The 15,425-nt window shown below is 32.8% G+C and overlaps 1 protein-coding gene across 1 annotated transcript; it reads left to right on the top strand.

The window, feature by feature from the left end:
- The first annotated feature begins 252 nt into the window (after window positions 1–252).
- LOC143056551 (uncharacterized) lies at window positions 253–14,114 on the top strand. Its single transcript, XM_076229644.1, has 5 exons — window positions 253–277; window positions 3,370–3,906; window positions 6,837–7,001; window positions 7,781–7,874; window positions 12,042–14,114. Exons 2-5 carry the CDS (start codon window positions 3,400–3,402, stop codon window positions 12,989–12,991), a joined length of 1,716 nt encoding a protein of 571 aa, XP_076085759.1. The 5' UTR covers window positions 253–277; window positions 3,370–3,399; the 3' UTR covers window positions 12,992–14,114.
- The last annotated feature ends 1,311 nt before the right edge of the window (window positions 14,115–15,425 follow it).

The raw sequence follows: 15,425 nt of genomic DNA, 5'->3' as shown, positions 1-15,425 counted from the left end.
AACACATTTAGGAAATAGCAAACTGAATAGTCGACATTCTGTGTCTTTTCTTTTGTATACAAATGTATTATTCATACTTAAATCAGGGTTATGTTTTCATTAAATTCCCTCCTAAAAAGTATGATTCAAGGGAGATAATTTTAATTCATGGCCGTCTTTGTCCATATTTTGGTTTTTAATTGAAGGTAGTTAGATATTCTTTGATTAACGAACAGGAAGTAGAATTACACTCAACTTTGTTGCCTGACTCCAACTTTTGAAACAACTTACATCACATGTATGTTTTTCTGATAATTAAGAATAACAGATTACATAATTCCTAAAGACTGAGGGAAACGCCATGATTGCCCAGATTCTGCGTTTTCAAAATTATTATATGGGGGCTGTAAATGTAATGGGTCAAAAATTGTGCAAAATGACGTTTATAACGGTATTTTTTATAAAGCATGACGATAAATTGTACGTATCTGGCAAAGCTATTTTAATTTTTTTCTGGGAAGCCTTCCTTAGGCTTAGTTCCTAAGTCGTTGTAGGAAGGTGTCCCAGAAAAAAATTAGAATTGCCTTGCCAGATGTCATAATTATTTGCCATTTGGACTATATAGTTAAATCCCAAAATGACAACATTAAACGTAAAGGATAACTATTTGAAACCTCTGACAATTCACGATATAAAGGATATTTTGATAATCTTGGTAAAATTTTAAAACTATTTGATGATACAATAAGTAATAAAAATGATTGTTTGGCTGCGAATTGAAGAGCATTCATACCTTCAGTAATGGGTGAACCATCATGATGAATATAACAGATTATATACATGTACATGTATGTCAGTGGCGAATCCTTAAATTTTCATAAGTGGGGGCCCTCTGACTGCCTCATAGTATAGGGGACCCGCTCAAGTCACGCTTCAGTGATTCGCTATATAAGCAACCAAATTTTTTCCCAAAGAAGGGGGCCTGGCCCCTTGCCCCCTAAATCTACCTCTGTATGTATATATATCCTCTTCTCATTGGTTTTTATGCTGTAACCCTCTTACTGCCATTTATTTGTCAAAGTTGCATTTCGTGTGCCTGAAAATAAGACTGCTCAACGATTGTGATGTCACATGCCCAACAATCCACTGAATGATGTCGTTCAATATATTATATATGAAGTCTTGCGCTAATGACCGTTATATTTTGGAGCAATTGAAGAAAAATATGACACTGTTTAATCTTCGGGCTTTATTTGAATGAGGTACAGCAATGATTAGAAGCTTGCATGAATTAAAACATGGACATTGTGTCCCTCCATCACAGTTGGTGTGGACACATGTGTCCCTGTCGCCCCAAGAGGATTAAGAATGCATTGTGACATCACTATTTCCATTGAAAAGCATACATACATTTTGTAATACAAATTCATCATATGTATTATGATCTGACCATATTATACTGGTAAATTCCTCTATTATTGGAAGAACCCCTCGAGAACAATAGTATCCTTGTACACTCCCTATTTGGATTATTGGAGATGTCCTGAAGTTGGTTTCCCTTCTCTAACTTAATGTTTTGAAACTTATATACAATGCTTAAAACCACAAAACACAGATCAAGTTTGAATTTCGGTGGCATCAACAGTGATATTGTTTGCCTTAAATTTATGGAGAACAAAGGGTTTTCCCCTGGAGAAGAATATAATACCAATTTGAAAAAAATGGCTTAAAATTATTCCCAAAAAGACTACTTTTTCCCAAACAGTGCAGTCTCAGTAGTAAATGTGCATGAATAGTTTTAATACAAACTGAAAAAACACTCAATTATACATTTTACATACATATATAGATATAGGAAGATGTGGTGAATGTGCCTTTGAGACAACTCTCCATTCTGAATTTCAAATAACAATTTATAAAAGTAAACCATACTAGGTCAATGTACGGCCTTCAATACTGAGCCTTGGCTCACACCTAACAAAAAGGTATTTAAAAGGGCTAAAATTGCTAGATGTGCAGATTTGAGGGTCTATTTATGTATCATCACTGGCAAAAAGGGGTCTTTTTTCAAAGCAGGGTGTAAATTGAAGTTTCAGTCAAATTCATGGTTTATTCTAAATTTCCCAATTTGTTGAAAATTATGCATATTTTCCCAATAAAAAAGGGTAGGTAGAGGTAGTTTTGAAAAAAGCCAACAATATCACTGCATCAATTTAGCTATTCAAGAGTTATCCCCCTTTACAAATTGTAAGATTTGGCGTTTCTGTTCTCTAACTTTAGTTTGCCTCAATCTAATATTATGAAACTTTTAAACAGGGTTATTATTACCACAAAACACAGATCAAGTTTGCAATTTGGTTGTGTCAATTCAACCGTTTAAGAGTTATGCCCCTTTACAAATGGAAAAATTATGGATTTTTTTAGTTTTTTTTCTCTCTCTTTAGTTTGACTCAACCAAATGTTATAAAACTTATACACAATGGTTATTACCACAAAACACAGAGTAAGATTGCATTTTGGTGCTGTCACATCAACTGTTCTAGAGTTATCGTCTTTACAAACAAAAAATTGCTGATTTTGTTTTGTTTCCATTCTCTTATTTAAAAGTATGCCACAACCAAATGTTATGAAACTTATACACAATACTTATTACCACAAAACTCAGATCAAGTACAAATATCAGAAGTGTCACCCTAGCGTTCTTCAGTTATGTCCCTTTATAACTTTATATGACATGCAAGTGGGTGCATCATCTGTCCTATGGACACATTCCCTATTTAATTTTTCAAATAATACAAGTAATAGATATTTTTTTGAGAACTCTGACCAATAATGATAAGTATATTATAATAAATCGTGATAAAAATTTAACCATTTTGTCAGCAAACTGTAGCTGAATATGACCATTTAACGCCTGATGGTAAAGACCGTATGGTAAAGGGCATTCCTTCCTTTATATACATACTGTATACATGTATAAAAATAAGTGTGACCAGTATGATAGGCCTTTTGCAATGGAAATGAATATCAATACATCCTTAGACCTACATGTTTTATGGGTTTGAAAAAATCTCTTATACAAAGTCCAATGAAGTCTGTAACTGTAATCGAGTTGTTATGAGATCCTTTCAAAACAGACCAAAGTTCATCTTATCAATCAAAGTCTTCACTTCATGACTTTCTTAAGGTTGATTTCTATCGAATGTTAAATGGTGGCTGCTACATTGTATTGTTGAAATGAGCTCACTTATTAATCTTTACTCTAAAAAAAAAAATCCTAAATGTATCGGTAAACTTCATGATCATAGATTCTTTTGCTGATTTTTTTGAAATTGAATTGTGGAGTACTATATTGAAATAAAGACCATATAAAAATTTTGTCTTTTGCAGCATTTAAAAGATTTGTATCGAAAATAAAAGATGGAATCTTCAGCTTTAGAGGAGGACAATACCAGTATGGCTGCCAGAAGTTTGTTAACATTGAACACTAGTACCAGTAAAGGTACTCAGGAGGAGACCAGCAAAGGTACACAAGACACTTCACCAGGAAGACCATCTCAAAATACTCAGATTTATGTAAAGTCTCAGAATGTTGGTCAGGGCAACCAACAGAAGGTAATTGCAGTCCGTATTGATCGGTCAAACGGTAATCCTAATGTCCAGATAATGAAGTCGGGTCAAGAGATCACTGAACCTTCAAACAAACCCCAGCTTAATGTGGAGATAATGGACCTAGGTCAAGAGGTTGCTGGCACATCAAACAAACCCCAGCCAAATATCCAGATAATGAAGTCAAGTCCAGAGGTTGTTGTCCTGTCGAATAGGCATAGACAACAAGTTATTCCTACTACAGAAGAAGGGCCTTCCAAACATAAGCTTCAAATTGTGGATGCTACAGAAACTCACTGCAGTACAAATGAAAAGGAGGTAAGGTTGTGACGTATAGCGGTAGTTGTTTAAATCTGCCTCATTTGGACTCTGTTGGATAGTTGTCTTATTGGCAATCTTATAAAGTCTTCTTAATTTATGAACAAATCACATCGAAGTCAGCTTTGAAGGGCTAAACACTGAACAAAGTAATCAAAAAAATGTATGGGTTTACAGTATTTCACTATTTGATGTCAAGGATTTTCCAGTTTGCATACAAGCATTTATAAATTTTATACTTAGTTCAACTGTTGAATATTGAAATTCATGGTTAACATATACATGTACCATCAAAAGCTTTGTTAAATTGGTACCCAACAAGTAATAATAGATCCACCAACTTAGTTATGTTTGTAAAGGGTTTGCTTTATACGACAACCAAAATTACTGTGCAGCAATGAACATGTAAGTTTTAAATACTGTGTATTGGTATTTGATACATAAAAAGGGTAATACTGTGTATTGGTATTTGATACATAAAAAGGGTAATACTGTGTATTGGTATTTGATACATAAAAAGGGTAATACTGTGTATTGGTATTTGATACATAAAAAGGGTAATACTGTGTATTGGTATTTGATACATAAAAAGGGTAATACTGTGTATTGGTATTTGATACATAAAAAGGGTAATACTGTGTATTGGTATTTGATACATAACAACGGTAATTACCACTTAGATAAAAGGTAATAATAGAAGGACTGATTAAATATTTTTACTAAACAAATCATCTTTTCAGTTTTTTTCTTCTTCTAAAGCTGGTTTATGATGATAGACCTAATAACTTTCATCTTTTCATCTTCCTTATCATTTATTATCATGATTACAAATAAACTGATAGATAGAGACAAGATAGCTGAACAAGACATAGGGGTGATAACAGTTCTGTCAACAGGATGTTATATATTATGATGATTGACTGAAAAAAATGACCTGGATATAACCCATATATAAATAAACTCAAAACAATCTAATGTATAAATCTACACCTTCTAGAGTAAAGTTATAAAGAGCTAATGATAACTACTAAATAAAATTGAGAAAGGAAATGGTGAATATGTCAAAGCGACAACCACCCGACCATAGAGCAAACAACAGCCGAAGGCAACCAATGGGTCTTCAATGTAGCGAGAATTCCCGCACCCGTAGGTGTCCTTCAGCTGGCCCCTAAAATATGCATAATAGTACAGTGATAATGGACGTCATACTAAACTCCGAATTATACACAAGAAACTAAAATTTAAAATCATACAAGACTAACAAAGGCCAGAGGCTCCTGACTTGGGACAGGCGCAAAATTGCGGCGGGGTTAAACATGTTTATGAGATCTCAACCCTCCCCCTATACCTCTAGCCAATGTAGAAAAGTAAAAGAATAACAATACGCACATTAAAATTCAGTTCAAGAGAAGTCCGAGTCTGATATCAAAAGATGTAACAAAAGAAAATAAATAAAATGACAATAATACATAAATAACAACAGACTACTAGCAGTTAACTGACATGCCAGCTCCAGACCTCAATTAAACTGATTGAAAGATTATGTCTTCATCATATGAATATCAGGTACAATCCCTCCCGTTAGGGGTTTAGTATCATACTATCATAAAATATATGAGAAGAACATAACCCGTGTCATGCCAACAACTGTTTTTTTAGAAATAAATGTGTTTAGTTCCGATGCAAAGACCCTATCAGTGAATCAATGTTAAAGCCAAAATATGCAATCTTTACTGACCTGACAACAGTATCGTAACTATATCCCCTTTTAATAAGTCTATTTAAAGGTTTTGTTAGTTTCTGAGGAGAATACTGACATTTTTGTGCTTTATAAAGAATATTTCCATAAAATTTTGGATGTGAAATACCTGAACGTATAAGATATCTGCATGTTGAGTTATATTTACGAATTATTTCCTTATACCGGTGATAAAATTTAGTAAATGTTTTGACCAGTTTGTGATATCGAAAACCCTGGTGTAATAATTTTTCAGTAATACATAAATTTCTCTCGCTAAAATCTAATACATTGTTACATACACGAGCGAATCGTACAAGTTGAGATATATAAACACCATAAGATGGTGACAAGGGAACGTCACCATCTAAAAATGGATAATTAACAATAGGAAATGAAAAATCATCTCTTTTATCATAAATTTTTGTATTAAGCTTCCCGTTTATGATATAGATATCAAGATCGAGGAAAGGGCAGTGGTCATTGTTATCATTAGCTTTATTTAAAGTAAGTTCTACAGGATAAATTTCTTTAGTATACATACTGAAGTCGTCATTATTTAGAGCCAATATATCATCCAAATATCTAAAAGTATTGTTAAATTTTTGTATCAAATGTTGTTTTGATGGGTACTGACAAGATTTGCGACTTAAAAAATCATTTTGTGGCAGGTGTGATCAATTCCAATCTTAATTAACTAAGATTGTCAGTTTTCCTGCCGAAGGTCTGTGGCCTTCGCCTTCCTACACCAATAAACTGATTGCAACGAAATAGCCAATGGTGCTGAAATTTGATTTAAGGTGGTACCTAACACTACAGGGAGATAACTCTGTAAAGTCATCTAAACGTTTTAATTACATTGTGTTGTAAAAGGAATATTAAACTTCTCAATGATCAAAATTGTAGTTTGTCAAACTGCTATATAACCAGTGTAATTTTTCTGACAAATGGTTGGTTCAAAGTTTTTGAAATTTTTATATTTTTGTTAAAGGGTAAATACTTTGACAAAATTTAATGAAAATTAAACAGCCAAATTAATTTTAGTTAAAGTGTTGGGTACCACCTTAAACATCAATAAATCAATCAATGCATGACTTGGACAAAAAATCTATTCCAATGCCTTAAATGTTTATTGTACATGTACAATTATATAATGCCCTCCATTACAATATTATATCCATCCTAATTTCAGATTTTTGATTCAGTGACAGCAATTTTTAAAAGAAAACCAAATGTTGGTACAGATAAATATTTATCTTTGTGTAAAACCACAAATGTTGTAGCGGAATTTCAAAGTGATGAGATTAGTGTAACTGGTTCCCTGAAAGGCATTAATACAGTACACAATCTTTTAAAGGTATGTATACATGTAACTGGTTCCCTTAAATGCTTTTAAAGCTACATATAATAAAGAAGATGTGGTATGAATACCAATGAGACAACTCTCCATCCAAATAATAGTTTGTAAAAGTAAACCATTATAGGTAAAAATTTGGTCTTCAACACTGAGCCTTTGCTCACACCCAACAGCAAGCTTTAAAGGGCCCCAAAAAATGGCTAGAGAAAAAAAAAACTCAAACATGAAAACCAATGGTCTAATCTATATAAAAAACAATAAACTAGAAACACTTTTGAACATCAACAAACGACAACCGCTGCATGTATGTTTTTAAAAGCATGTTAAGTGTTACTGGTTATTGAAAGTTATTAATACCATGCATAATCTCTATCTAAAATGTACATGTTTACCTCTGTTAGTACAAAAAGTGATTAAATTAAGAACAATGAAGAAATATTGAATGTTATATTAGCACACGGAATATAAAATATATTTTAGTAACCTTGAGAATGGAAATGTCAAAGCGACAACAGCCCGACCATAGAACAGACAACAGCCAAAGGCCACCCATGGGTCTCCAATGTAGCGAGAAACTTGCACACCTGGAGGCGTCCTTCAGCTGGCCCCTTAACAAATATGTATACTAGTAAAGTGATAATGGAAGTCATACTAAACTCCAAATTATACACAAGAAACTAAAATTAAAAATCATACAAGTCTAACAAAGGCTAGAGGCTCACGACTTGGGACAGACACAGAATTGTGGCGGGGTTAAGCATATAGTATATATTTTTCAGGTTCTGCACTGCAATACCAGTCCTGTAAATGGGGAGACTAATATCAGTGCTGCTGGAGTTCTATATATAGTTGAGGATCAGGATAAAACTTCAGGTATTTTATACTACAGGTCATGTTTGTGGAGTCTGTCCAGCATAGACAAATTACCTAGATAGTCACATGAGACCAGATTATATTTTGTCATTTGATTTTGCCATGTGATTATAATGGACTTTCGGATTGGATTCTCCTCTGAGTTCAGTATTTTTGTGATTTTACTTTTTATGAAGCTGACAGAAGTTCATGTCTTTTGTCATTAGAGAGTTACTGTGATAAAATACCCTGTTTATGTCCCTCATGTAAGACGTTGCAGGGATCATGTAAAAAACAGACATCCATCTGTCCTGCTTTATTAATGCTCTTTTGTACATTTGTATTGCCAGATTTTTATGAAACTTGTATCATAGGTATATTTCAGCAATGTCTTGGACAAGTTCAATAGAATTTTCAAATGATTTGAATTTATATTACAATGGAATTTTTATGGAAAATTGTATTATTAGTGCTTTCATGTGTACAATTTGTGCCAGAATTTTAAACTTATATCATAGGTTTATACATTGTATCAGCAATGTCTTGGATGATTTCGAAAATCAGTACCTATCAATTATTTTTTTAAATGTTATGTCCATTGGAAACATTAACTTTATGGAAAATTGCATCGTTAGGGCAGAACAGTGCAAAAACAATATGGAGAATTGCATTGTTAGCTCTCTCATATGACAAAATACTTGCCAGAGTTTTATGAAACTTGGTAATTTCTTGGATGGAATCAGTGCCACTCAATAAATTTTTACAGAGTTGTGCCAGAATTTAATAATACTTATGTCATAGGTTTATGTCAGCAATGTCTCTGACACTTTTAAAAATAGGTTTTTATCATATTTTTAACAAGTTATGCCCTTTGAATTATAAATTATATATTACAATGAAAATCCTATTGCTTTTGCTCTGAAGCCTTCATTTCTCATGAGATATTAATAAAAAGTTAAAAGAACAAACTATTTTTAGTTATTACATTTTGTACTTTTGTACCTTGGATAGATATTTTTTTTGCAACACAGAGGTGCATCCATAGTCTGTTCTTTAATTATTTTTGTCAATATGAAAAAAAAACTTAAATAAGTCCAGGATTTTGTAGTCATTAAAAAATCACAGAGTTAATGTGAGTAGACATGAATTGGCTTCTCATGTTAGACATATGTAAATAAAGAAAAGACACAATCTAGATTAGTTGTAGGATTGTATGATATTTTCATTATGAATAAACTGTTATCACAGAGGTATATTTCCCCTTTTTGTAATTTTGATAATGCAAACCATTTAAAGTCAATAGACCATGACTGAGGTGGCAGAGCCAAATAATCTCCATGGCAATGATATGTGGCAATGGTAATAGATCTGCATACCAATCATTGAACCACTACTAGTGGTTCCATTGAACCACTACTAGTGGTTCACCATAAAACTTACCTAATCACAAACTAAAACATTGTTGACGCCATCGCCGTCATTGCTTCCGACACTGGAATCAGCATGCCTATGTCTCGCTTTTTGACTCAGTCAAGGCAAGACAAAAAAGAAAAAAAGTATTGGAAGGATTTTAGTACATGCAAGACAAAAGCTCTTTATGCATAGTTTAGGGGTAAGACTGTTAGGAGTGTGATTGTATAAAATGTACATTTACCATGCGTAGTGCAATAAGGGGAAAAGATATGTGGTGGTGGTTTTTTTTTTTGGGGGGGGGGGGTTCCTTACATTATGATATGGCTTGTGTGTCTGTTTAATGGGCAACAAGGACTACATCATATTTGATTTACTACTGTACATTAATCTCTTAATGGGGAACAAGGTTCATAAACAAAGTTTAATTTACTGCTGGAATCTAATCATTTTAGGCAGCAACCATTTGATTTTCTGGGGGGGCTATGGTTTTTTTTTTCTGGACAAATTTTTTTTTATACGCCCGCAAAATTTGAAAAATTTTTCGTCGTATATTGCTATCACGTTGGCGTCGTCGTCGTCGTCCGAATACTTTTAGTTTTCGCACTCTAACTTTAGTAAAAGTGAATGGAAATCTATGAAATTTTAACACAAGGTTTATGACCACAAAAGAAAGGTTGGTATTGATTTTGGGAGTTTTGGTCCCAACATTTTAGGAATTAGGGGCCAAAAAGGGCCCAAATAAGCATTTTCTTGGTTTTCGCACTATAACTTTAGTTTAAGTTAATAGAAATCTATGAAATTTTGACACAAGGTTTATGACCACAAAAGAACGGTTGGGATTGATTTTGGGAGTTTTGGTTTCAACAGTTTAGGAATTAGGGGCCAAAAAAGGGCCCAAATAAGCATTATTCTTGGTTTTCGCACAATAACTTTAGTTTAAGTAAATAGAAATCAATGAAATTTAAACACAATGTTAATGACTACAAAAGGAAGGTTGGTATTGATTTTAGGAGTTTAGGTCCCAACAGTTTAGGAATTAGGGGCCAAAAAGGGACCCAAATAAGCATTTTCTTGGTTTTCGCACCATAACGTTAGTATAAGTAAATAGAAATCTATGAAATTTAAACACAAGGTTTATGACCATAAAAGGAAGGTTGGTATTGATTTTGGGAGTTTTGGTCCCAACAGAATAAGGGGCCCAAAGGGTCCAAAATTAAACTTTGTTTGATTTCATCAAAATTGAATAATTGGGGTTCTTTGATATGCCGAATCTAACTGTCATGACTGTGTATGTAGATTCTTAACTTTTGGTCCTGTTTTCAAATTGGTCTACATTAAGGTCCAAAGGGTCCAAAATTAAACTTAGTTTGATTTTGACAAAAAATGAATCAGTTAGGTTCTTTGATATGCTGAATCTAAAAATGTACTTAGATTCTTGATTATTGGCCCAGTTTTCAAGTTGGTCCAAATCGGGGTCCAAAATTAAACTTTGTTTGATTTCATCAAAAATTGAATAAATGGGGTTCTTTGATATACCAAATCTAACTGTGTATGTAGATTCTTCATTTTTGGTCCTGTTTTCAAATTGGTCTACACTAAAGTCCAAAGGGTCCAAAATTAAACTTAGTCTGATTTTAACAAAAATTGAAATCTTGGGGTTCTTTGATATGCTGAATCCAAAAATGTACTTAGATTTTTTATTATGGGCCCAGTTTTCAAGTTGGTCCAAATCAGGATCTAAAATTATTATATTAAGTATTGTGCAATAGCAAGTCTTTTCAATTGCACAGTATTGCGCAATGGCAAGAAATATCTAATTGCACAATATTGTGAAATAGCAAATTTTTTTTTAATTAGAGTTATCTTTCTTTGTCCAGAATAGTAAGCAAGAAATATCTAATTGCAAAATATTGTGCAATAGCAACATTTTTTTTTAATTGGAGTTATCTTTCTTTGTCCAGAATCAACTTAAATCTTTGTTATATACAATATACAATGTATATTCACTTTTTACTACCAACTGATAAATTAAAATAATCTTTACCATTCAGTGATAACAAGCAGTTTTTTTACATCTTAATATTTTATGATGTATTTAAATGAGTAGTTATTGTTGCAAACTCCATTAGAAATTTTAATTGAGATTAGTTTTGGAATAAGGGAAAGGGGGATGTGATTAAAAAAATTGGGTTCAATTTTTCTCATTTGAAATTTCATAAATAAAAAAGAAAATTTCTTCAAACATTTTTTTGAGAGGATTAATATTCAACAGCATAGTGAATTGCTCTAAGAGAAAACAAAAATTTTAAGTTCATTAGAACACATTCATTCTGTGTCAGAAACCTATGCTGTGTCAACTATTTAATCACAATCCAAATTTAGAGCTGAATCCAGCTTGAATGTTGTGTACATACTTGCCCCAACCGTTCAGGGTTCAACCTCTGCGGTCGTATAAAGCTACGCCCTGCGGAGCATCTGGTTTCGCCTGTGGCGAAAAAACAATCTATTTTTTTCGCGACAAGTCGAAAACAATTTTTTTTCTTTCAATTTTAGCATTACATATAGTGGCAGCTGAGGGTGAAACAAACAATTTTTTTTTCTCAGAATCAAAAACAAATTATTTTTTTCTCCAAAAACTGGAAACAAACTTTTTTTTCCAAAAAAAACCATAGCCCCCCCCCCCCCCCCCCCCCCCCCGAAAATCAAATGGTTGCTGCCTTAATCCTTCTATTTTATTTTGTGTGTAAACAGTAATTTAGCCTCTTTATATTACAGAAGATCAAAGTTCCACAATGGATCATCAAGATGAAATTTCAGAACAACCAATAAAAGATGAGGATGTCAAGGTCAACCAAAGATCCGTATCAATCAGATGTTTGGATTGTAATGAAACCTTTGCAACTCATGAAGAACTTACAGAACATTGCAAGCAGACACATAGAAAATATCCAAGTCCAAAAATGTTGAAACTGTCAAGTTTTAAATGTTCTTTCTGCACAAGGGTTTTTCAGAGCAGTAAGTTTCTAAATCAGCACGTGGAAGAAAGCCATGGTCCCAATGAATGTTTTATATGTGGAAAGGAGTTTGCTTTGAAACGTTACCTCAGCATGCACATCAAACGACATTCGGACGGAAATAAAAAACATTCCTGTGAAATATGTGGATGGAAATTTTTAGAACGGTATAAATTAAAATTACACATGGAGTCACACAAACCAAAATCAGAGAAAAATCTCCCCCATGCCTGTCATATATGTAAAAAACAGTTTTATAACAAGGCTACGTTAGATGATCACGTTAACACGCATACAGGAAATAGACCGTTTAAATGTGATATTTGTTCTTGTTCGTTTGCTCACCGTATCGGACTTAAGCGACATCTCATTACACATGAACCAGTCAAACCTTTTAAATGTGGAGTTTGTCAAAAGGAGTTTTCATTCCGAGCCAAATTAGACGAACATTTTATAACTCACACAGGAGAAGGAAAATATGTCTGTAACAGTTGTGGTAAAATCTTTACCACTAAATCGTCTCTCAAACGTCATTCAGACAATTGTTCCAATAAAACATTATCCACAATTATATCCACATCAGGAAATAGTGCTGAACCTGTAACAACTGAGCTTAATAGTTCTGAAGCTGTTTTTATGTGTGGAATTTGTTCTGTAGTTTTTGATACTTTAGAAAAAGCAAGCGTACATGCTGCTTCACATGAAACATAAAATAAGTGTCTTAATTCATTACTTTCATTTTGTTCAATTTCTCAAGTTTCCTATCCTTATCACAAAGCACTGGTTACCTGGTATAAAGAGCAATGTTGACAATCAGGTACTACTGGTTCCCTGCAATACAGTTTAATTGAGAAAAGTATATATCAAATTTAAGTTTTCAGAAATGGCATTATGGAAAGGATCAATATTATTAGAAAAAAGATGTTCAAATAAATAAATGCTTTATAGATAGGTGCTTGAGGTGTATTTTGAATTAAAACTTCTATTTATTGTCCATAATAAATATATTTATTTATCAGTTGTTACTATGTCCCTAACATTATACATATTTTAAACTGTCAGTCAGAGTTTTAATTTAACTGATTACAAATCGCTTGTCATTGACTATTTATTAATGATTATAAAACAAATACTTAGACCCCTTTATTTTAAATCCAGACATTATGTATTACATGTATTACAATGCAAAATTAATGTGTTAAAAAAACACACAACCTTTTTATACTTACATTCCTGCATTGTCACGATCAAAAATACTTTTAATACGATATGCCAAAAGAATATTAAGATGGTACCAAACTCCTTGACTCAAAATACTTTGGCTCTTTAATTTTCATAAAATTATGACAAAATATTTGTTTTGACCCTTTGATAAAAATATTTAAATTTCAAAAAACTTAAAACACACTTTATCCGAAAAAATTTCATTGGATATATAGCAGTTTGACTAACACAAATTTTGATCATTGAGAAGCTTGATTAACAGTATAATTTTGATTAAAACTTTCAGCTGATTTTACAGAGTTATCTCCCTGAAGTGTTATGTACCTTGGCCACCTTAATACATTTGACTAAGTTGTTATTTATTCTGTGATGATTGTCAAGTTGTTGTTGTCAAAGTCAGGTTGGTATCAGGGTAACATTAAAGAGTATTCAAACTATGTGATTTTGTTAATTTATTATTTTAGATACTATTTTTTTGTATTTATTTTAATATGATGTTAGAGAAAAGTTAATACTTTGGAGGAAACAGTAAACATGCAAACCTCCAACTTTCTATTTATACATGTATAACTGATAGGATATAAAGAAATATTAAACATATTAAAAACAACATCTTATTTATGTATTTGTTGAGGTTAAAATCTTTGTGCAGTTTTATAACTGTCAGTGTATTTAAGGAGGGAAAAAGAATAGTTGGGAGTAAACCCCAACCTTCAACAACTAAATGACCAGCTCCTCTATATTCTAATTCAAGTGTATAGGCACCAACAACACAAGATATGTATAAAAACAAATTGCAGTAATTATAAGGTTTTCAATAATATCAGTTATCACAAAATATTTAGCCTATCTGTTAGAGCTTAAGTCAGCTTAAGACTGACATATATGTTACGTTTAGAGGACATGTTTTTCAACAGACTGCATTCCAATTGGGGACCAATTGTGCCCCTCTTCTTGTCAACTTGTTCCTTCATTTATTTTAGGCTGGAATGATACCTTCTTAGGAAAAAAGATCAACAAATAGCAATATCCTTGAAATTTACTTTCTGCTATATAGATGCTGTTCTCAACCAGGTGCTCCGCAGTGGTCGAACCCTGAACAGTTGGGGCAAATTTGGTCACAATATTCAAGCTTGATACCGTCTGAATTTTGATTGTGATCAAATTTTTGACATAATATAGGTTTTTACCACAAAATTAATGTGGTTCAAGATCTAACACATCTATTGCACAATACTGTGCAATTGAATATTTCTTATTGAAACTTTTCAAAATTTGAAATTTGAAAAATGTTGAAAAAAAAAAATCCCTTAAAAAAATGGTAAACTGAGACTCCCCCCCCATCCCAATTTATTGAAACCCCCCCTTGGAGCAATAATCCTTAAACTCAATCCCATGCTTTCCTTTGAAATATTGAACCTTGTAGTACGATTTCAGAGAGATCCATACACTTAAACACAAGTTATTGTCATGATTGTTTGGAAACTAGAAACATGCTTCTTTTTGGCCCTTAATTCCTACATATTTTGGGCAATTAACCCAAAACTTAATCCCAGCCTCCCCTTTGTTATATGGTACATTGTGGTACAATTTCAGAGAGATCCATGCAATTACACACAAGGTATTGTCTGGAAACTAGAAAGATCCTTGTTTTGTCCCCTTTTTGGCCCTTAATTCCTAAACTTCGGCCCCATATCCCCTTAAATGAATCCAAACCTTCTACTTGTGATTTTAAACATTGCAGTATACTTTCAGAGCAATTGAAATACTGGTAAACAAGTTATTATCCTGAAACTAGAAAAATGCTTGTTTTGGCCCCTTTTGGGCCCCTAATTCCTAAACAGTTCGGACCATCATCCCCATAATAAATCCCAACCTTCATTTTGTGGTATTGAACCTTCTGAAAAAATCTAAGATCTAT

This window comes from Mytilus galloprovincialis, chromosome 13 (assembly GCF_965363235.1).
Source record: "Mytilus galloprovincialis chromosome 13, xbMytGall1.hap1.1, whole genome shotgun sequence".
NCBI lineage: Eukaryota > Metazoa > Mollusca > Bivalvia > Mytilida > Mytilidae > Mytilus > Mytilus galloprovincialis.
Note: the sequence above shows the minus strand (reverse complement) of the source record. Positions and strands in the feature narration are given on the sequence as shown.